This window comes from Ovis canadensis, chromosome 4, assembly GCF_042477335.2.
Source record: "Ovis canadensis isolate MfBH-ARS-UI-01 breed Bighorn chromosome 4, ARS-UI_OviCan_v2, whole genome shotgun sequence".
Lineage (NCBI taxonomy): Eukaryota > Metazoa > Chordata > Mammalia > Artiodactyla > Bovidae > Ovis > Ovis canadensis.
Genome location: NC_091248.1, coordinates 128,939,585 through 128,962,606, shown reverse-complemented (window position 1 = coordinate 128,962,606; position 23,022 = coordinate 128,939,585). Strand labels below are relative to the sequence as shown.

General features: G+C 47.5%; 1 protein-coding gene across 6 annotated transcripts in view; it reads right to left on the bottom strand.

Moving 5' to 3' along the window:
• Window positions 1-1,144: 1,144 nt before the first annotated feature.
• The window catches only part of NUB1 (negative regulator of ubiquitin like proteins 1), a 36,513-nt gene continuing 14,635 nt past the window's right edge, over window positions 1,145-23,022 (bottom strand). For 2 of the 6 annotated variants that reach the window (XM_069587167.1, XM_069587169.1), the window contains exons 6-15: window positions 20,868-21,050; window positions 20,585-20,676; window positions 19,254-19,360; window positions 13,857-14,043; window positions 12,920-13,027; window positions 12,136-12,288; window positions 5,921-6,067; window positions 3,787-3,882; window positions 2,974-3,151; window positions 1,145-2,749 (exon numbers count right to left, since the gene is read on the bottom strand). In XM_069587167.1, the coding sequence (XP_069443268.1) occupies window positions 2,571-2,749; window positions 2,974-3,151; window positions 3,787-3,882; window positions 5,921-6,067; window positions 12,136-12,288; window positions 12,920-13,027; window positions 13,857-14,043; window positions 19,254-19,360; window positions 20,585-20,676; window positions 20,868-21,050 (1,430 nt within the window). In that variant the 3' untranslated portion in view covers window positions 1,145-2,570. Of the gene's footprint in view, window positions 2,750-2,973; window positions 3,462-3,786; window positions 3,883-5,920; window positions 6,068-12,135; window positions 12,289-12,919; window positions 13,028-13,856; window positions 14,044-19,253; window positions 19,361-20,584; window positions 20,677-20,867; window positions 21,051-23,022 lie in introns of all 6 variants that reach the window. The other 4 variants (XM_069587168.1, XM_069587170.1, XR_011256519.1 and 1 more) reach the window with 3 other exon arrangements.

The window sequence follows — 23,022 nt, the reverse complement described above, 5'->3', positions numbered from 1 at the left end:
TGCCTCTGATAAATCCCTTTAGTTGGGTAGGGGAAGGACAGGAAGTACTCACAGGACTTATGGGTGGGAAAACGGACAGGATGTGGTGGTGTCACCAGAGCCAAGGGCAGCCAGAGCTTCATGTAGGTGATGGGATCAGATCTGACTGCATCAGCACGCTCTGGCCAGTGCCGGCAGCCTCCGCTGACCCTCTCGGCCCACAGGCCTGGCCATCCCACCCCTGCGTGGAGCCCTCAAGGGTGCCACTAGGCGCCACTCACGTCTGGAGCTCTGCCTGCCTCTCAGGGTGCTCTGTAGTTGGACTCAGCAATCTTTCCAACCTCTCACACCCTCTGGTGGGCCTAGGACAGCCCCTGTGACTTCATGAACACGGCACTCAGCCTGTTCCACCCCTACTGGAATCTCATTGTCCCACATCCGCAGTGTCCTTTCCCTCTGACTCTCCAAGGAGAACCATCCCCCAAAGCCTATCTCCTCTGTGATTTCAGGCTCAGCACCCTTCCTCCTGTTTAACAGCTTTTTCATCACAAATGTCCTTTGCGCTTTCTCTTGCATCCCAGAGCAGGGAGCGATGCTCCATCACTGCCTGTCAGGTGTCACACGACCAGCTGGAGGCACAGCCAGGGCTAACGCCCATCAGTGTGTGCAGATGGGCAGCCCTGCTGGTGGACAGTGCACACCCGCACTGTCCTGAGCCCCGAACGGGCTTCTCTGTGTCTCTTCACACCCAAGCGGAGTGTGAGAACTGCCAGTGTGGCCTGGCTCCCCTAGCCTCTGCCACGGTCAGTAGGCAGCAGCCGGGGAAACGAGAAGCCACACCCGGCCACACCCAGAGTAGCACCTCGTGAGCCAAACGCTACAACCCAGGCCCCAAATCCAAGCCTGCCTTGGTCTTACATGAGGCTGGGACCCCCTCACGGCCTCAGCCATCAGGTGAAGAAGCACCCACCACCACCCCGACTCCCTTCCCGAGGCCCAGAGCCTCTGTACACTTGACCTTTTAGTAAGAGTCACTGATGATCCTCATGGGAAGTCAATGGAAGCTGACACCTCCAACCTAAACGAGGCTCTGCACCACCCGGACATTGTCATCACTCAGACAGTTTGGCAATGTGAGTAACTTATTGCAAAGGTAGGCTGACAATTTTGGAATGTATCTTCCGTCTTTTATTTTCGCCTGTACCATCCACTTTTGAAAGAATGACAAGGAAAGATTTCTACCCGTTTACACTAGCCTGCTGTCCAAGCTCTATGATTTCTGAAAAAGCAGAAGCACTTCAGCCAGCCCCTCAACGGCAACTGTGCCCTCTGCCCTCAGTCGTGGAGCTTCCAACGGGGCAGGAAGTCTTGGGAACACACCTGGCGCGCATTTCTTTCCACACAGGCTTCTCCCAGCTGTGTCCTGGTGCTGCTGAGGGTCTTCATTTAATAACACATTTAGAGGAAGGCATGGTCAACTCAGAACAGTTACTTGAGCCATTAAGAGGCTAGTAACTACATACCTTTAGAAAGAGTCTTCTGTATTATACCCAACCCCCACACAAAGACATGGAGAAAATAGATCTTAAATCTCTGATAGGCATCTCAGCCAGCAATGGATTTACTATGGCAGCGCTGCATCTCAGAATGCTAATTAAAAGGAAGTTGCCTTGGCTGGCATTTAAGACTTTCCTGTTTAATAAGAGATTTTGTATCTGTAAAGAATTCTGAATATATATACATTCTGAATTTCCACCCAGAATTTCAAGTGCCTACTTTGCTGAGTGTTAGTCGCTCAGTCGTGTCCAACTCTGTGACCCCATGGACTGTATGTAGCCTGCCAGGCTCCTCTGTTTCTGGAATTCTCTGGGCAAGAATACTGGAGTGGGTTGCCATGCCCTTCTCCAGGGGATTTTCCCGACCCAGGGATGGAACCTAGGTCTCCTGCATTGTAGGCAGACTCTTTACCGTCTGAGCCACTGGGGAACTTCTACTCAACTAAGCACAAAAAACACTGCTGTCTCAGGCTGAAAGGCCTCTGTCACGGTCTGGTGTGGCTGCTATAGGCGACGCCTTGTCTCTAAAAGGCTCCCAAAGCACTTTGAACAGTTGAGGCTCTAAGGGACACATTCAGGAAGCAGCAGAGGGTGAAGCAGGAGGCAGGGCTGCGTTGTGGGAAGGAGGAGACGACCGAGCACTGGGTTCCAGAGGGCAGGAGCGCAGGGCGAGGGGAAGGACAGGAGACACGCCCACCTCTCCCTCCCCAGCCACTCTTCGCACAGCCCTCCCCGGGAGCCACACGAGCAGGGAGGGTGGCGCTCAGGCCGCAGAACCTGAAGGCAGCGGGTGACAGCGAGGTCAGGCCAGAGGCGGCTCAGTTCCCAAAGGCCACCTCTGGGGACTGGCACCCTGCCCCACCCCCCCATCTCTCACTCTCTACATCCCTTTTCCCTGCCTACCCCTCCTACACCCGAGGAAGCAGCACTTTGCAGCAAAATCAGTAAAAAGGAAGAAGAAGAAGACCTGCATTACACCTTGAAAACGATAGAATATTTATAAGCAGAAACTTAAAAGTTATTTCTGTTCATCGCTTAGTTTTTCTTTGCTGCTGACTTTATGTTCTCTACATAGGATAAGTACTCTGCAATAATAATCTCTTCGTCTTCCAGAGTTGAGTCAAGGTAGTCCTCTTCGTGTTCTGGGATGTCTTCCAGGACCTCATTGACAGCCTCTGTCTCCATGTCTTCGTCTGTTGAGGCACTAGAGGTGCCTGCAGTAAAGAAGCGTGGGCATCGAGAGCTCAGGGAGACAAAGAGAAAGGAGCGTCCACGGAGAGACCGAGCTGGTCCTCAGCTCTGCCTTCACTGGCCACAGTGCCGAGTGGCCCATGGGGTGGGCGTCTAGGGACGCCCTGCTCAGCCCCTGCTCAGGCCTCGACGAGGCACCCCCTCCACCCACCAGCTCCCACTTGGAGCTCCGAGACCCCAGACCCACCTGCAGAGTCGGACGGGGATGTAGACGGTGTGGACGAAGAGTCTTCTGCCGAGAGCTGCAGGTCGGGAGGGAGTCTTCCTCCATTGTGTACCAGGGTCTGCGCCGCCAGCTGGACGTTACCCCTGAACACCCTCAGGGCTGCCTTGGCCGCGACGGCATCGAAGCCCATGTACACCAGCTGGGGGAACAGGGAGTACAGAGGGCCCACCGCACAGAGTGGACGCAGCCCCCACGGCCGCCCCCCACGCGGGGCCAGGGGAGTCTAATCCTGGTGGCGAGGGTGCAGGGGGAGAAGTTTAAAACCCACCGCACGCCTGGACCACTGGCTTCCTCTGCTAACGTGCACATGGGGCAGCTTGGGAAGGAAGGAGGGGGACCTGGGCCAACCGCGTTGGGCAGTCACCTTGGAAAGGCAGCCAGCTCGAGCCAGAGGATGTGCTGTCCGTCTGCCTAGTGACCAGGCTCGTTGGTTAAGTGTTGCCGGCAGGCTAATGGGACGGGGGCCCAAACCAGACAGTCACCACAGTGACACCCTTGCAGGTCACAGGCAGGGAGATGGGCGGTCAGAAATGGGTCAATGCACAAAGAGGCGTGTGTACAGTAGAGGAGACAGTCCAAAGAACACCTTCATGTTGCTTCCTGGGTGTCCTACTCTGAAGGGAATGCTGTGGTCTGCTTCCCCGGGGCGGGCCTGGTGACACCTGGAGCCCCGGGAGCCAAGGACTCGGCCCTGCCGGGCCACCAACCATGTCACCCCAGCCAGGCCCACACGAGGCGGTGCCTGCGGAGAGGGCGCGGTGCACTTTCACTTACTTGGTCAATCTTTTCCTGAGACGGACTTTGTTGACGGTTGTTGCTTTCCGGAACTGAATCATTTAACCACCACATCTGAGGATTACGGAGAAGAATCTGAAAACACACAGGAATAATTCCCTTCGCTCACCCCTAATGTCTGCTCACTCCCTCGGGCGCAGACTACGCACCTGTCACGTGCTCAGCAGACACAGCTGTGGGACGCACAGACAGGTGCAGGAAGTGTGGTGAACGAGGCAAGGGTGCTGTGGGAGCAGAGAAAAGGGACCGGCAACCAGGCAGGGGCTGGGGAGGAGGCCCCTGTTCAGAGAAGGCTCCTGCCAAGGGGCCCGACTGAGTCGAGGTCTGAAGGATGGACAAGATTATTCAGGCAAAAAGGTCTCATCTGAGGAAGCAGGAAAGGGTTTGAGTGGGCAGGAGGATCCCAAACAGAAACAGACGTTTTCTTAGAGCTTAGCCTTAGGGATGACAAGGTCATAAAAAGCTACAAACAGAAAGCTATCAAAGCAGTCCAGGGTAGCCTGCTAAGGTCATTTTTCTCTGGAAGGTGATGTGCTCTAGGTTTAAAATGTCATGGAGAAGAGCAGAGGTCTTCAGACCTGGATTTCTGTCACATGATACTTACTCTCAACCTCATAAAGCTCTTTTGGGGAATTTCCCTTTTAACCTAAATAGTTCTACATTCATCAAATGTATTTTTGTCCTATTTGTGTAATTAAAAGAAAAGACCCTGATCCTGGGAAAGATTGAAGGCAGGAGAAGGGGACGAGAGAGGATGAGATGGTTGGATGCCATCACCGACTCGATGGACATGAGTAAGCTCTGGGAGTGGGTGATGGACAGGGAGGCCTGGCGTGCTGCAGTCCATGGGATCCCAAAGAGTCAGACATGACTGAGCAACTGGACTGAACTGACTGTATAATTAAAAACTAGCTTTGAGCCCGATCAGTCACTCCGCGTATTCGGAATATTTTTTACTTCTCTGAGAAGTCAGAGAAATGAAAGTGCTTCAGCGCTTCAAGCTTCCCCCACTCCTCCTCCATCTGCCGGGCCCACCACCCAGCCTGCAGTCCTGCTCCCCCAAGATGCTGTGCGTCCCACACGGTTGCTCTGACCCCACTGTGCTCTCCACCCATCTATGGGCTCCCCAAGGGCAGGCGAGGGCTTCACGCCGCTTCGCCTGTTGAGAATCAGCACAGTGCCTGCCCTCATTAAGCACCAGTCTGCTCCATGAACACAAATCAGGAGGATATGGACCCAGGCAGAGCACAATGGTGCCCTCTCCAGCACTCTCGCCTGGAGAGTTCCAGGGACGGGGAGCCTGGTGGGCTGCAGTCCATGGGGTCGCACAGAGTTGAACACAACTGAGCGACTTCACTCTCACTTTTCACTTTCATACACTGGAGAAAGAAATGGCAGCCCACTCCAGTACTCTCGCCTGGAGAATCCCATGGATGGAGGAGCCTGGTGGGCTGCAGTCCATGGGGTCGCTAAGAGTCGGACACGACTGAGCGACTTCACTCTCACTTTTCAATTTCATGCACTGGAGAAGGAAATGGCAACCCACTCCAGTGTTCTTGCCTGGAGAATTCCAGGGACTGGGAGCCTGATGGGCTGCCGTCTATGGGGTCAGAGTCAGACACGACTGAAGCGACTTAGCAGCAGCAGCAGCAGCAGAGTTATACCACTCATCTGGACCCTGAGCTTCTGACTCACTGCTGAGGATTTCTTTAAAAGGCCCTGTTGCCAACATGTACTACTGACTACATGATAAAATTAGATATTCAAATAAAACATTTTAAGTCAAAAAAACTACACTGAAACTTCAACCACCTTACTCTTCTTCCATGTTACTGTGAAGCTCCTTCTGTTGCAACCAGAAACCTCACCCGAGTGCTCGCCCTGGGAGCCCTGCCGCATCGGGGATGCGCCCCCAGCTGGGTGGGGCGCACTATTCCGGCTCGGCTACTGGGTGCAAGAGCGAGACCTCTGACCCTGGGATCCAGAGCAGGAATGGAGAGCAGCCAGACCACAGTGCCAAGAAGCACCAGAGAGCCGCTCAGATGAGCAAGTGGAGGAGACAGCACCCGGGCCGGGAGCCAGGCTGCTCTGGGAGGTATGAGGCAAGGGTTACCTTCAGGGCCTCCTCCAGGTTCCCGCTGGCCTGATGGAGTGCCTGCCTGGCTGCTCGTGGGGAGTAGCCCATTCCTTTCAGATGGTTAATGTTCTCCAGGCGGCGTCTTTTCTTCTCTCTTTCCTCCTTCTTTATTTGGTCCAGTTCCTTTAGGAAAACAGCAAAGTCACCGAGTTAGGGACTGTGATTTTGTAGATCAGTGTCGTCTCCTCTTCCCACCTCAGTCCTAATCAGGAGAATTCTGAGCTTGTTTTGAAAACAAGTGTCATTTTATTTTTATGCATGTATTAAAAAAAAATTTTTTTTTGCATGTATTTATTTTTTTGGCCAAACATGGGGCTTGTGGGATCTTAGCTCCTCAACCAGGGACTGAACCCAGCATTGGCAGTGAAAGTGCAAAGTTCTAACCAGTGGACTGCCAGGGAATTCCCACAAGTGTCATTTTAAAAGGATTTCTGCTGCTTAAAAAAAATAAAATGAGTTCGAAAACCACTAACTGAATCCAGCCTCATCATTTTGCCAATGAGAAGACAGAAATCTCTCAAGACAGCTGGGTGACCCAGTCAAGGTCATCACTGGCCGCAGAGCTGGGGGACGGCCTCTTGTACATTCTAGACGGGGTCGGTCTTTGGCCCAACGTGGGGAGGACGGCAGAGAAAACAGCCTTTTCTCCTCTGATGTATCTGTTCCTACCTCCACGGCTCAGCCCAAGCACAAGGGTCCCTTCTTCATTCTCAGAGCAGGATCACAGCTTCACTGCTCAGGAAAAGGGAATCCTCGCCCCAGGCCAAGCATTCCCAGCTGGCAGCAGGACCAGGAGGAAGGAGTGACTGCCCCAAACGTTTCCAGAGATGAAGACCACCCCCGCCTGTATGCTCCTGTTTACAACACCGGAGAACCTGCCTGTGAACAACTGGGCCAAGGACAGCCCTCAGCTCTGCAGACCGGCGCCCCCACTGCACCTGGACGCTGTCCGCACCCCCATCATATCCTCTAATGCCTCCCAGGCCATCTCCCCGCTCCAAGGCCTTCTACATAGGCCTGTCAGCTCCTGCACCTACTCAGAACCCGCAGTGGCCCCCCTCGAACCCAAACAGGCGGCCCCGGCTCCGAGACTCCAGCTCCGCCTCCAAGCTGACCTCTCCTGCTTCCCCACAAAACCCGCCCAGGCCAGCAGAAGTATTCTTATCGCTCACATTTCAACTTGCATTCACACACACACACACCGTGTTAAATGCCTTTACCCTGTTTCATCCTCTGCTTTCAATCCCAGCTTCTTCCATTTATATTTCAAAGGCTAAGAAGCATGAAGACCCTTTAAGCAGAGGAAGATGCTGCCAGCCAGCCAGCAGACACGGGCCCCTGGCCTCTTCTGTCTCAGAGCTGACACAAAGCTGGGGCCGCAAAGGAGACTTTTCCCTTAGTCACAAATGTCTAAGTCAGTTCTCTTTTAACCACACAGATACAGGCTATTCCTCCTTACACGAGGATTAGGGAAATAAACCAAGGAAATGACAATGAGTATTGCACTGCAATATCCCGGAGACACAGTAAAGTCAAACGTTACAAGAGACCCGCTCAGTAACAGTTCAGTTCAGTCGTGTTCGACTCTCTGTGACCCCATGAATTGCAGCACGCCAGGCCTCCCTGTCCATCACCAACTCCCAGAGTTCACTCAAACTCATGTCCATCGAGTTGGTGATGCTATCTAGCCATCTCATCCTCTGTCGTCCCCTTCTCCTCCTGCCCCCAATCCCTCCTAGCATCAGAGTCTTTTCCAATGAGTCAACTCTTCGCATGAAGTGGCCAAAGTATTGGAGTTTCAGCTTCAGCATCATTCCTCCCAAAGAAATCTCAGGACTGCTCTCCTTCAGAATGGACTGGTTGGATCTCCTTGCAGTCCAAGGGACTCTCAAGAGTCTTCTCCAACACCACAGTTCAAAAGCATCAATTCTTCAGTGCTCAGCTTTCTTCACAGTCCAACTCTCACATCCATACATGACCACAGGAAAAACCATAGCCTTGACTAGACAGACCTCTGTTGGCAAAGTAATGTCTCTGCTTTTGAATATGTTATCTAGGTTGGTCATAACTTTCCTTCCAAGGAGTAAGCGTCTTTTAATTTCATGGCTACAGTCACCATCTGCAGTGATTTTGGAGCCCCCAAAAATAAAGTCTGACACTGTTTCCCCATCTATTTCCCATGAAGTGATGGGACCAGATGCCGTGATCATAGTTTTCTGAATGTTGAGCTTTAAGCCAACTTGTTCACTCTCCTCTTTCACTTTCATCAAGAGGCTTTTTAGTTCCTCTTCACTCTCTGCTATAAGGGTGGTGTCACCTGCATATCTGAGGTGATTGATATTTCTCCCGGCAATCTTGATTCCAGCTTGTGCTTCTTCCAGCCCAACGTTTCTCATGATGTACTCTCCATATGTTAAATAAGCAGGGTGACAATATATAGCCTTGACGTACTCCTTTTCCTATTTGGAACCAGTCTGTTGTTCCATGTCCAGTTCTAACTGTTGCTTCCTGACCTGCATATAGGTTTCTCAAGAGGCAGGTCAGGTGGTCTGGTATTCCAATCTCTTTCAGAATTACCCACAGTTTATTGTGATCCACACAGTCAAAGGCTTTGGCATAGTCAAGAAAGCAGAAATAGATGTTTTTCTGGAACTCTCTTGCTTTTTCCATGATCCAGTGGATGTTGGCAATTTGATCTGTGGTTCCTCTGCCTTTTCTAAAAGCAGCTTGAACATCTAGAGTTCACGGTTCACGTATTGCTGAAGCCTGGCTTGGAGAATGTTGAGCATTACTTTACTAGCGTGTCAAATGAGTGCAATTGTGCCATAGTTTGAGCATTCTTTGACATTTCCTTTCTTTGGGATTGGAATGAAAACTGACCTTTTCCAGTCCTGTGGCCACTGCTGAGTTTTCCAAATTTGCTGGCATATTGAGTACAGCACTTTCACAGCATCGTATTTCAGGATTTGAAATAGCTCAACTGGAATTCCATCACCTCCACTAGCTTTGTTCATAGTGATGCTTTCTAAGGCCCACTTGATTCCACATTCCAGGATGTCTGGCTTTAGGTGAGTGATCACACCATCATGATTATCTGGGTCGTGAAGATCTTTTTTGTACAGTTCTTCTGTGTATTCTTGCCACCTCTTCCTAATATCTTCTGCTTCTGTTAGGTCCAGACCATTTCTGTCCTTTATCGAGCCCATCTTGGCATGAAATGTTCCCTTGGTATCTCTAATTTTCTTGAAGAGATCTCTAGTCTTTCCCATTCTGTTGTTTTCCTCTATTTCTTCGCATTGATTGCTGAGGAAGGCTTTCTTATCTCTTCTTGCTATTCTTTGGAACTCTGCATTCAGATGCTTGTATCTTTCCTTTTCTCCTTTGCTTTTTGCTTCTCTTCTTTTCACAGCTGTCTGTAAAGCCTCTTCAGACAGCCATTTTGCTTTCTTGCATTTATTTTCCATGGGGATGGTCTTGATCCCTGTCTCCTGTACAATGTCACGAACCTCATTCCATAGTTCATCAGGCACTCTATCAGATCTAGGCCCTTAAATCTATTTCTGAATTCCACTGTATAATCATAAGGGATTTGATTTAGGTCATACTTGAATGGTCTAGTGGTTTTCCTTACTTTCTTCAATTTAAGTCTGAATTTGGCAATAAGGAGTTCATGATCTGAGCCACAGTCAGCTCCCAGTCTTGTTTTTGCTGACTGTATAGAGCTTCTCCATCTTTGGCTGCAAAGAATATAATCAATCTGATTTCAGTGTTGACCATCTGGTGATGTCCATGTTAGAGTCTTCTCTTGTGTTGTTGGAAGAGGGTGTTTGCTATGACCAGTGTGTTCTCTTGGCAAAACTCTATTAGCCTTTGCCCTGCTTCATTTCGTACTCCATGGCCAAATTTGCCTTTTACTCCAGGTGTTTCTTGACTTCCTACTTTTCATTCCAGTCCCCTATAATGAAAAGAACATCTTTTTTGGATGTCAGTTCTAAAAGGTCTTGTAGGTCTTGGTAGAACCGTTCAACTTCAGCTTCTTCAGCATTTCTGGTTGGGGCATAGACTTGGATAACTGTGATATTGAATGGTTTGCCTTGGAAACGAACAGAGATCGTTCTGTCGTTTTTGAGATTGCATCCAAGTACTGCATTTTGGATGCTTTTGTTGACCATGATGGCTACTCCATTTCTTCTGAGGGATTCCTGCCCGCAGTAGTAGATATAATGGCCATCTGAGTTAAATTCACCCATTCCAGTCCATTTTAGTTCTCTGATTCCTAGAATGTCGACGTTCACTCTTGCCATCTCCTGTTTGACCACGTCCAATTTGCCTTGATTCATGGACCTGACATTCCAGGTTCCTATGCAATATTGCTCTTTACAGCATTGGACCTTGCTTCTATCACCAGTCACATCCACACCTGGGCATTGTTTTTGCTTTGGCTCCATCCCTTCATTCTTTCTGGAGTTATTTCTCCACTGATCTCCAGTAGCATATTGCGCACCTACTGACCTGGGGAGTTCCTCTTTCAGTATCCCATCATTTTGCCTTTTCATACTATTCATAGGGTTCTCAAGGCAAGAATGCTGAAGTGGTTTGCCATTCCCTTCTCCAGTCACGGCTACGTCTAGGCAAACGAGTGCACATCTCTTAGGAAGGCTGCCACGCTGCCTCTCACAAGCCCTTAACATGTCAGCGCTGTAAGTGACCTCGGTTTCATTAGTCTGTTGCTTTTGTCAGATGAGAAGCTGGCCTGAATTCAGGGCCACGAAACACAAGAAAGTCAAACTTGTAGGCATCACATATTACCCTCAACTCAGTGAGATGCTCAAACTCAGAGCTTCAGGAGCCGAGAGGACGGCAGATTCACTGGAGCTCACATTCCATGGGCCTCGGAGCTACTCTTCCCACCAGCTACCCTAGCATGCCCAAGGGTGTGGGAGGCTGACCAGCTCCCAGGGGAGGCCCTGACGTGCCTAAGTGAGGGAAACAGGTGCAAACCACTCAGGTCTTGGCATGCCCTTGGCCACGGTGACTGGCTCCAGGGCGGCCAATCAGCGAGCAGCTCAGGAGGTCTCTGAGGGCCGTGGGAGCCTCTCTTGCTGTGACGGAATGACCCTGCTAACACGGAGGAGGTGGAGAGACAGAAACCAGAACTCAGGACAGGGCGAAGCGCCCCTAAAACTAACCTGAAACTCAGCCCGCCTCTGGCTCTTCACATTTAAGCAGGCCAGCACGCCTCTCCTGCACCCTTTGTTGCCTTCACCCAAAAACATCCTAACTACACAGCCAATGGGTGGAAGAGTGAGCAAGGTCAACTGTTATATATTTACACTGTTGTTTTTATTTTCTCCAAAGGCTTATAGTTTAATTCATTAAATGCACATCCGATATGACACCACTATTTAAAAAAACAACAACAACTTGTTTTTGCTTCTTATAAAAAGTTAGGAAGTGAAGTGGTAACTTTTACCACTTTTTATCTCTTGGCTTTTCAGAACCTTCTGTAAAAACTCAGAATGCTCTTCTCATATGGGAATTACAAAGTACAGGGGAAAACCGAAGCCTCAGTTCAGGTTTTGCCAACGACGTGACCCATGACCCCAGAAAAGTCCACCCCTGAGCCTGTTTTCCTCATCTGTAAAACCAGCATATTAGACATAGTAAAAATCCTTCCAACTCCCCAAATCCTAAAGTTTCTTTTTTAAAACTGTACTTATTTCTGCTTTAAATGATTATAATTTTGAATCTTTGCTTTCATAACATATTGTTAATTGCTCATATGATTTGACTCATTTTTCTAGGCAAGAATGTCATCCTGAACTGTAACAATGACCCCATGGAAAACACAGCCCCCTTTAGAATGGTTTCCAGAAATACACTATGCGAAAAAAAGAGAGAGAAAGAAGACTGCTTGACTGTAGTCTTTAAGACTATACTTATGAGCGATCTGCCACCACAGCAAGAGTAAAACGAAGGAAACTGTACTGTCTGAAAACTGATGCAAGCAAAAAGACAAATTTTTCTCCTGACTTCCCAGGCTGAAGAGATAAAGATTTCCTTGTTAATAATACCTGCTATGGAACTGTCTTGTCTCTATTCTTTCATATCCGAGAGCTAAGGCGCTTTGGGACTACAACTACTCAAAGGCACAGGCCTCACCAAGTGCTGCCAAGACCACGTTACGGTACCTCTCTGCGGTTGGTGATGTGGACAGCCGCGTGGTCCACATTCCCGTCACACGCCCTCAGGCCAAGCCGAGCTTCCTGGGCACTAAATCCCAACTGCATCAGACTGTGAACTTTGGATGGATCAATATATAGCTCTTTCAAGAGTTGACATGCCTACGGACAGAGAAAAATATAAGGATCGTGTAACCATTAGCAACATTAAAGCTGAACACAAAGCTAACACTTAAAGAAAACTGGGTGTACCCTTTAGATAAAAACTCTAAACGTGACCTATTGTCAACCACTGCGAGTGTAAACAGACAACGCCGTCTCTGCTCACGGGACTTACACGCAGGGTAACATGAGAAAACAGGCCAAGGACGGTGGGAGGGGCTGGGATCCATTCCCTCCTCTTCTTTTGATAATGAAGTCCCCTGAAGTGGAGCTGGGTGCAGCCAATGGCCTCGTAGCAGAAATGACCGGGTCGCCTCCCTGGAGGCTCGCCCTGGACTCTCCTACACCCTCTGCTGGCCGGAAGAGGTGCTGACAGGAGCCACCCTGGTGGCCACGCCAGCAGCAACCCGCTCAGCCAGACGAGGACTGGAAACTTGGAGCCAGTAAAAGCCACTGCCTCGGTAAGGTTCCCTCATTACAGCATCCTGCCTGCACTCACAGACACAAATATGTTCACGGCGTACGTGAAGGAGAGCGCAGCGGAGGGGGACACATGTCCCTCAAGAGTCACACACTACTAAAACACGAAGTAGGTGAAGGCGGTTCCGACTTTGGAGCCCTCTTTTCTTACCTTGTTGAGATATTCATAAGCCTCCTCACCATTTCCACTGTGATAATTTCGGATGCCTTGAAGCAAGTAAAGTCTTAAAAACAGGACTTTCTCTTTTCCACAATTTCCCTACAATTATTGGGAGAAAAAAAGGATAAAACTATCTAATTTCTCATTACAGGACTATAATACATTTATAATTCCCTTCATCTCTACAGAGGCAAAATGGCGTTACTAAACTGTTTCTATCTTCCCTGTTGATGATGGCAAAAGTAAAGCTCACAGGGGACAATGGCACTCACACTGTCCCAAACAGAGCCCTGTCTCCAGGCACACAGGCTAGGGGCCCCGCTGGGCAGGATGAAGTGTGCAAAATCCCCAACCAGGAATATCTTGTGTTGCCCTGTGATTCCCAAGCAGAATTCTGATGACCCGTGGAAATCACTGAGAAAAGTCCTATTTACTGTAAAGCCCAGCTCTGGAGCAGTGACTCACTCACGTGAGCTGATCCTGTTCAAAGTGTTTGTTTTCTCATTTAAATCTTTCATAAAATTCTACTTAATACAGCCACCAGCTCTCTCGGTCAGGGTGATCCATGGGCTTGTGTGACTAGAAAACTGTGTCACTTCTGGGCTAAATGCTGCAGAGACCAAAGTCATAGGCTAACTTTTAAAGTGTTTATCAATCCCCTTAAAATATAGCTTAAGGGGACTTCCCTGGAGTTCTAGTGGTTAGGACACTGTGCTGCCAATGCAAAGGGCATGGGATGGATCCTGGTTGGGGAATTAAGATCCCACATGCCCCATGGCATGGCCAAATGATACAAGAATAAAATAAAAGAGTTCGTTGCAAACTACTATCACTTGATCACCTTTGGCAGTAGAAATACTTTAGCAGGAATAAACTCAAATTCTAGAAAAGGGCTCAGTAATACCTAAAACGAGTTACAGCAACGTACTTTTATGTGGAGCAGTCTCTGGTGATTTTCCCCGTAACACTTTCTAAAGCACTCCTGGGCCAGCTTCAGCTTCTTCTCGGCATCGTCCAGGCACTCGAGCTGGCCCAGGCGGAAGTAGCACCACACTATGTCCAGCTGGAGCACCGCATAGTTGTCCACCGTGTCCAGCAGCTCTCTGCAGCACTCACTGCCAGGAGACAGGACATGGCATCACTGACCAGCAGCTCAACAAACCCTTTTTTGTGAATTACTGATATTTTTTTCCTCTGGTTGCAAGTAGCTTTACAAACCCTTTTTTGTGAATTACTGATATTTTTTTTTCCTCCAGTTGTTGGTATATTTCCAAAGACTAAGACAGAGATCCCAATGTGTGTGAAGGGAACTCTACGTACAATCTGAATTCTTCCAATGAGGAAAGAAAGCGGTGAGGGTTCAGAAACAGAAGCTCAACACCATCTGCCTTGTGAGGGGAAGAGGACAGACGGACACACACACCCTTGCTATGTGGGGAAAGAGGCCTGGCGGGAAGCGGAAATAAGGGCCACTGGGTCAGTACCCCTCAGCAAACATGGGGAGACCATGCTTTAAAGCCGTGGTTTCCAACTCTGACTGCAAATTAGAACTGCCAGGACGGGAGGAGGTTTTGTCTTTTCCATCTGTGGGGCCCCACCAGGTCACCTGTGACAGGACGGGAGGAGGTTTTGTCTTTTCCATCTGTGGGGCCCCACCAGGTCACCTGTGACAGGACGGGAGGAGGTTTTGTCTTTTCCATCTGTGGGGCCCCACCAGGTCACCTGTGACAGAGCCTCTGGAGGTAGGGCCTGGAGGCTCTATTTCTGAAATCCTCCTCCTGTTGTCGTTTGGTTGCTCAGTTGTGTCCGACTCTTTGCGGCCCCCTGGACTGTAGCCCACCAGGCTCCTCTGTCCATGGGATTTCCCAGGCAAGAATACTGGAATGGGTTGCCATCCCTTTCTCCAGGGGATCTTCCTGAGCCAGAGACTGAACTTGCACCTCTTGTCTCCTGTGTTGGCAACTGGGTTCTTTACCACTGAGCCCTCAGGGAAGCCCAAATCCCCCTAAGTGATTCTAATATACAGCCAAAGTGAGAATCAAGGCTTTAAAAAGCACACCAAAAAAAAAAAAAAAAAATCCCCCCTTACTATGAATGCCTCAACTGATGAAGACTGGCAAAGGCACTCATGTCCGGTCACATTAAGGTGGGAGAAAAGCAGTCCAGAAAAATGCCAGGCTCTGAATGCCCAGCTGATCTCAGGGCCCAATGCTGAACCCAGATACAAAGGGAGCAGACCGACAAGGTGACGGAGGGCTGACACAGACAGACTTTGAGACTATCTGACTTCCGACTGGGACTATGTTAGAAACTCATAATGGAAATCTAGATCTCAAGTTTGAACCCCCTTCGGCAAGAAAGTAAAACATATGGAACCACGCACTACACATCCACGAACTGTAGAGATCGCCTCTGTTTCTGTTGAGAGTCCTACTAAAAGTCAGACTGTTCCACATCTTGCCCATCAAAATCTGCTTGGGAAAAGTAAAAAACAAAAGTGCTCTGTCATCTAAACTTAAAAAAAAAAGCAGAAGTCTCCCAAGTGGAATGCTTACATGCCAGGGTCCACACTGGATAATCCACTAGGGCATAAGAATAACCGCTCAGGGCAGGGTTTTCCTATTTACTTGTGGTTGCTTTGCTGGATCATTTCATCTTTGCGAATGTTCTGTAACATACACACCATCTTTTACACGCGCGCGCGCACACACACAGCTGTCTGACCTGGTGAGGGGCACCTTCTTCGAGTCTCTGCTTTACCTGAGAACTTGACATTGAGGGGAGAGGAAGAAGTTCATGGGCCCTGAGTGGTCTAACCTTCCACTCCAGGCGAGACTGACTGATCTCCCTGTAGACACCTTGCGTTTCTGGGAGAGCCCACCCCGCTGTCCTCAGGAAAGCAGCCGGCATTTAGCACGGCTTTCAAAGTCCCACCCGTGTGAAGAGGCTCACTCATGTCTAACACGCGTCAAGAGCAAGGACAGAAAGTGCCTCTCTCCTTTCAGTTAAAAATAAAATCGCCCATGCAAGTCTGACCCAGGACAGAGTGTGTGTGCAGCCAAAACCAAACACAGGCGCAGGACTCGTGCGAAGGAGGTCACTTCATTCTTTCAGTTTTAAAAACATAACATGCTTTATTCACATAGCAGCCTTATTGTAAAAGAGATGGTATCACCTTATATAATTTGAAATTGTTAGGACTACATTTGAACTTGATCATGTCACTAAGAAATGTAGTGCCTTGGTGTAAAATTATGTCTTAGAGTATGTTTTATTGATTTTGCTTTAGTAGCCTTAATAGTTGATAGCCAATAAATTTTCATGTTAAAAACATTAAAATCAATGTATAACACTGATTTAAATAAAATATACTGAGCCTTGCTTTAGAAAAATGAAATCACATATAGGCTTAAGTCAGTTATTTAATAGTAATCTACTATATTTGCCTTAAAAGTTTCACATTTTTACATGAAGATATTAATTTAAAAAAAGGTAAGTTAAAGCTTGAAAGTAAAAATGTTAGTCGCTCAGTCATGTCTAACTCTTTGTGACCCCATGGACCGTATGCCACCAGGCTCCTCTGTCCATGGGATTCCCCAGGCTAGAATACTCCCCAAGCAAGAATACTGGAGTGGGTAGCCACGCCCTTCTCCAGGGTATCTTCCTGACCCAGGGATTGGACCTGGGTCTTCGGCATTGCAGGTGGATTCTTTACCATATGAGCCACCGGGGTAGCTTAGTATCTGCTCTTTTTAAAAAAGGAAAGTTGGCTAAAAAGTCATTTATAGTTTTGTTACTAGCAGCAAGGAACCGGATTGTGTGCAGGTTTTTTTGTATTTCTTGTGCTTGGGTTCAGTGTGTGTGTGTTAGTTGCTCAGTCATGTCTGACCTTTGTGACCCCATGGACTATAGCCCACCAGGCTCATCTCTCCATGGAATTCTCTAGGCAAGAATACTGGAGTGGGTTGCCATTTCCTTTTCCAGGGGATCGTCCCGACCCAGGGATCAAACCCAGGTCTCCTGCATTGCAGGCAAATGCTTTACTGTATGAGCTAGTAAGTACCATTAATCGTTGCTTGGGATGCAGTTAAAACGTCATCTAAGGTGGTGGTGTGATGCCTTGTTAGGCGGGACCAGAGCAGTCTGGAGGGCGAAACGAGTCCTCCCCCTGCTGCCACGCCCCACTGAATTCTCTGTGGGGAGACAGGGTCCCCTCACAGGTGTGTGCTGACGTCACCCGGCAGAACCCCGGGGTGCCCTCTGCACTCACCATGCTGTCCCTCAGGCAGCTCCCTCCTCCCTGAGCTCCAGCTCGTGCACTCGGGGGAGACCGGGAGGCCCTGCCTGGGTTTCTCCTCCCCACGCTGAGGTCTTGGAACGGTAGGCAGTGAGCTAAAACAATCCACAGGCTCCCCTGCGTTTGTTTCCCCACCTCAGGGACCACTGTCCTGCATTGCCAGAAAACCACTGTTTGTATACAGTTTGTCCCCTGTTTCAGTTGAGGCAGGGGAGAGGAAACCCAGTCCCTGTCACTCCACCCTGGCCAAGAGCAGAACTCCCCTTTCTAGTTGAAAATGGGAGAGAAGCTGCTCTCAGGCCCGCTACGCACCACACCCCAAGATGTGCAACAGAGAGCTGGGAGAGAACTCGAGCTACTCGGAGAAGGCAGGAAGATGTCACGGGGGGAAGGAGGCAGGGACGCCTCTTCCATCTCCACGCTGCCTCGGTTGAGAGTAGACCTCTGACGGAGAGAGGGGACCTGCATAGGAAGTATGCTGCTGAGCTGGCCTGAGTAAACAGGTTCCCCAGAAAATAGCATTTTCTACCTAAAAAGGCGCTGATAATTATTATTGGATTATTGTATCTATTACTCACTGAACATGTGAATGGACTATGAACTGAAGAGAGAGTTATTATTGTTTTTCAAGGGTTCCCTGAGACCTGAAAATGATTTCAAGGGTTAGACACATCAAGATCAACCCTGTCTTGATAACTGCTGAAGATGAATGAAAAGTCTGTGGGAATTCATTATATTAATCACCAATATTATATATGTTTGAGATTTTCCATAACAGAAAGTTAGAAACGACTGTGGAAGGAAATAAAAAATGTATCTGAATTTAATGACTAACTTACAGCCTACACTGCCTGTACCAGAAGAGAATAATGCTGACACTCAGATAAAAGCAGAGACAAAGAGGCAGGAGAAGAAAACGGCAGAGGCACCAAGCCCCCATTCTGGTTACTCCCTTGCCTCCCAAATATTTTAGGAAATAAAAAAAAAAAATCCCCCTTTCTGCCTACATTTAAGCTGGTTAAATGCAAAGTGCCACTCGCACAGCTGGCAAACTAGAAACACCAACATTCATCTTCTTGAAGTATGCTGTATGTATGGGGAATTTCTCAAAATGGAAAATAAAATAACACTAAAGCCATTACCTTTCGACCACTGCAAGCATCAAGTCTCTCTCTCAAATGTTCCATCTGCCTGGATCATAGTGTCTCAGTATCATTTCCCATTAAAAGGCACCAGAGAAAGTGCTGGGGCAGGAAATAGCCAGGGTGAGTCTAGACCAGCTTTGGACAACAGACAGCAGAGTACAAAGACCACCGCATCAGGGCAAAGGGCTGCAGCACCACCTGCCCACTGAAGACAGCCACCATAAGCACTGAGGTTTGAAACGAATCTAATGTGTTAAAATCCATGAGCTCAGACTGACACTAAAAAAAAAAAAAAAAAAAGGCAGGGGATGACACCACTGACGTCATCTTTAGAAGATGCTAGGGAAGCACTCATTTATTCTGAAAACAAGAAAATAAGGAGAAACCAAGCATTTTGTTCTGTCTTTCTGTACAAACTGTACCTCAGGAGAACCCAGCGACTGATGAGGAAAAGTATTTTTCAAATGAATTCCAGCAATACACACAGAAGGAATAATGAGCTATCATTGTTTTGAGCCCCTATGAAACAACGGATTTGGAGAATGATCAGAAACGTGAATACCAAAACGATCAGGCGAAAAGCTGACGGGGACTGTAGAGTCAGCTGTAGCTCAGGCGGGCAACGCATAATAAGAAACAGACATGAAATCCTACATGCTTGTTGTAAAAAAAATTAGTACCTAAGTTTATAAAATTCTTTAGCGATCAATTAGAAATACAATGGGGAGAAAGAGTTCACCAGCCAGTCTACATTGTAACTATTCTTTCACACTGACCATCTTGGGGGAAGCCTGAAGTCTGGGGTGCACAGGGGTGGGGAAGGTGCTGTGCCTAACTGCCACCCTCCTCCAAATTGGCATCCACCAAGGACAAAAGTGCCTACCAGAAATATTTGTCAGCGTCCAACAGACATGGCAAGGCTATTCCATATTCTTTTCTTTTCAGGAAAGCTCTGCCCTTCTCATGATATCCCATAGCTAACATAAGGGCCTAGGGAAAAATAAGGATTTAAAAAAACATCACTTTAAACTATAATAAAACAAATTATATTAAAAGCATATTAAGTCTAAACAAATCAAAGAACATGAAAACAAACAAACAAAAAAAAACCAAGACCACAACTGAATCTAAAAGTCAAAATTAAGGAAAACAGAATTAAAGCTTCATCTCATTTAAACACTGAAACAAGAATTCCATTTAGTGAGTCTGTCCCTTTGAGGGACATTTAATGTGCCTGTCCCTTTGTTTCTATCAATTTATTTTAGTATCTGCTGATCTGGGTCTATTTCTAGTATCCATAAGACTAAACATATTTTTAAAAAGCCAGTAATGACTGTATCCTTTTTAGAAAGAACATTCATTCATTCATTTCACCTCCTATTCTTAATTGGGTTTTTCTCTGAAGAATCTGTCAACTGTAGCATTTCTGAAACAATTTTTGTAAGACGATCCAAATTTCCTTAAAATTCATTAATATTTTTAGATTTGAATTCTTATATAAATATTGTAAAGGTTTTCCACAAAGATCTAAATATTATCATTTAATATGAGGATATAATACTTGCAGTGAGAAAATAATTACCATAAAAAAATGAACTCAGTGAGAGTTACAAAGTTCTCTTATTAAAATTTAACTTTAAACAATGTAACCCATATAGTGAAACCTACTCAAAAATGTCCTTTAAAGATCGAAAAATTAAAATCAACATGACCCACGGCCACTAAAGCTTTTCATGTAAGAAGCTACTGGATTCCAGCTCAGAGACTGATCTCAAGGGCCAAGTTGCAGATGCGGCTAGAAAGACCCCCTTGGATACGCTCAAAGGTAAAGCCATGTCCCCTTACTCCAATTAGAGAGCGGGGCTGCAGGGCCAGAGGGAAGAGGCGGAAGAACCAACTGTCAGCTTTTCTTGGCCCCCATTCTGATCCATCCACTAGGGCATGTGGCCTCGAGGAAAGTAAACTACACCGAGACAAGCACTGCCACAGGAAGCCACTGCTCCAGGACAGGGAGGCCCTGCCATTCTGCACTGAACTCTCCAGGCGGGCCAGCCGGAGGAGATGCTCATTGTAGGTTACATTCTCCGTTTATCAACTGGAGACAGAAGGCTGTTCCTAGGCCTTTATGTAACATTCCAAGACAAAATAAGTAGAATCCACTTCTGTTCTGACAGCAAATCAAAGAGCAAGCCACACGTTTCTTACAGAACTTACCTTTCTCTCTGATGGAGGGATTCTGATTGATCTGCCTGTCTGGTTAGCTATGTCTAAGTATGGTGTGGCTTCCGGATCCACCACCATCTCAGCTGCAAAAACCCAAGAGGAACTCCATTAGTTCAAGGTTAAAAAGCAGTGATGGGGACATAAAATATGTGAGACTGTTGGGCAAGAAAGGCCAATGAAAAATGTGATACCCCCAACTCTCCACACCCGAGCCCAGCCCATTCTCACCGCCCCCTTTGAGGACTTGAGCAGAAAAGTCTGAAGCTCTGTGTACCTCTCTCCGCAAGGATCTCCAGTCCTCTCTTAGTCCTCTGAATTCTTTTTTCTTCTAGTTTGGCTTCATTTTGCTTTTCTTCTTCAACCTGGAAGGTTTTTCTCACGTCTTCTTCAGACTGTTTTAGTTCCAGAACCATAGCTTTCACATTGTGGGTCACTCCCTGCTCCTTAAGTGTTTCCCCTGTCACAATCAGAAACGCATGTTATAGAGAGAGTCATTAAATGCACTGGGTAACAGGACATCTTCTCTGTCACATGGAATTCTTCAGCCTGCATTAGCCCTTGCAAACCACCATGCCACAATTGCTAAGAATGTGCTTAAATCTGGTTGTTTTAACTGCATTAACTATTAAGCATGGGTTAAAATCAGTGAAATGAGCTGACTATATTAATCCTTTTCAATATTCTTTATTCTCATCCTAAAATCAAACCAAAGCAATCACTGAGAATCTACTCTAGAGAGAGCACTCTGCTAGGCAACATAAGAGGAAAATGAGGAAGTCCTGCAGGTGAATTCTCCTCCCTCCAGCTAGAGACATAATCCAGTTCTCAGCCATGGGCCAGGAGCCAGAGGGCAGGAGACATAATCCAGTTCTCAGCCATGGGCCAGGAGCCAGAGGGCAGGAGACATAATCCAGTTCTCAGCCATGGGCCAGGAGCCAGAGGGCAGGAGCGCACTGGGAGAGGGGATTCCATCCCTTCTTAACCCCATGGCCCCGAAAAAAACACTTATTGTCCATGTTCTCAGACACAAGAAAGGAGTAGAGACAGAGGTGAAAAGTCAGTGAAACAGAATGAAAGAGAATATTAACAAACCAAAAGCTGGCTCTATGAAAAAAATTAATCAAACATACAAACCTAACAAAAACAAAGTCAAAATGCAAATAAAATGAAAAAGAGTAAATACAGATCACAAACATTATAAAATAACGAAATATTATGAACTACAAACATAAATTTGAACATTTCTGGAAAACTCTCATTGAACACACCTTCATATACGTACATATACGTATTTAGAAACTCAACAACCATTCTAACATTTATACTGAAAAATAAAGATCCATCAGTGGCCAAGTTACCTTGATAAAGAAGAGCCATGAGGGATACTCATCTTACGAGATTTTAAAACTACAACAAAGGCACAATAATTAAAAACACACAAACAACTCTATGGTTCTGGCTCAGGAACAAACCTACAGGTACATGAAAATAACAGGAAGTATAGAAACACAGCCCTAATCAGAGGACACCAGAAAATAAGGGTGTTTACTGAAGACATTTAGTAGGAGATACCAGGAGAAAAAGCTGGAACCTAGCTTTTACATATAGAGGGGAACTCTGAATAGATAAAGACTTCATGTAAGAAACTGTAGAAGACTATCCGTGTGGTCCTGCGGTTGGGGAAAGAACTTCTTAAAACATCAACAATAAGGTGAAAAACTGATGGATTTGATAACATCAGAATCAAAGACTTCTGCACAATGAAGGATACCACAAACAAAACACACACAGAGACGAGATGCCAGTGAAATGATTTCTAAAGCAGGCCACAGGAATGGCTGGCAGGAATGCTGGAAAGAAAGACCAGGGCTGGGCTGGGAAGGCCGCACTCCAGCCAGGCTGGATGTGGACCTCTCTGGAGGCCACAGGAACCTACTGGAAACCAAACAGACACAGCACCTGCCTGAACTGCTCCAGAAGCTAATTGGGCTCCCCTGTCCATTCATGTCCCCTTCACATCCACTGCCCTACTGCAGCCAAAGTGACCTCTGAAACACAAATATAATTGTGGGTCACTCCCCAGCATCAGTGGCTTTCCCCCTCCCTAGAGGGAAACACTAATATGAATGATATTCGAACTCAGGCTTTCTCAGCTGTACTACTGGTATTGTGAGCTGGATAAGTCTTTTAATACTTATTTTTATTTGTTTATTAGCTGTGCCAGGTCTTAGCTGCGGCATATGAACTCTCAGTTGTGGTATGTGGGATCTAGTTCCCCGATCAGGGACTGAACTCAGGCCCCTGGATGGGAAACACAGCGTCTTAGCCACTGGACCACTAGGGAAGTCCCTGGATAGGAGCTCTTCTGCGCCTTGATGTTCAGCACCATCCCTGGTCTCCTCCCATTAACTGTTAGGAGCACAGCCTCC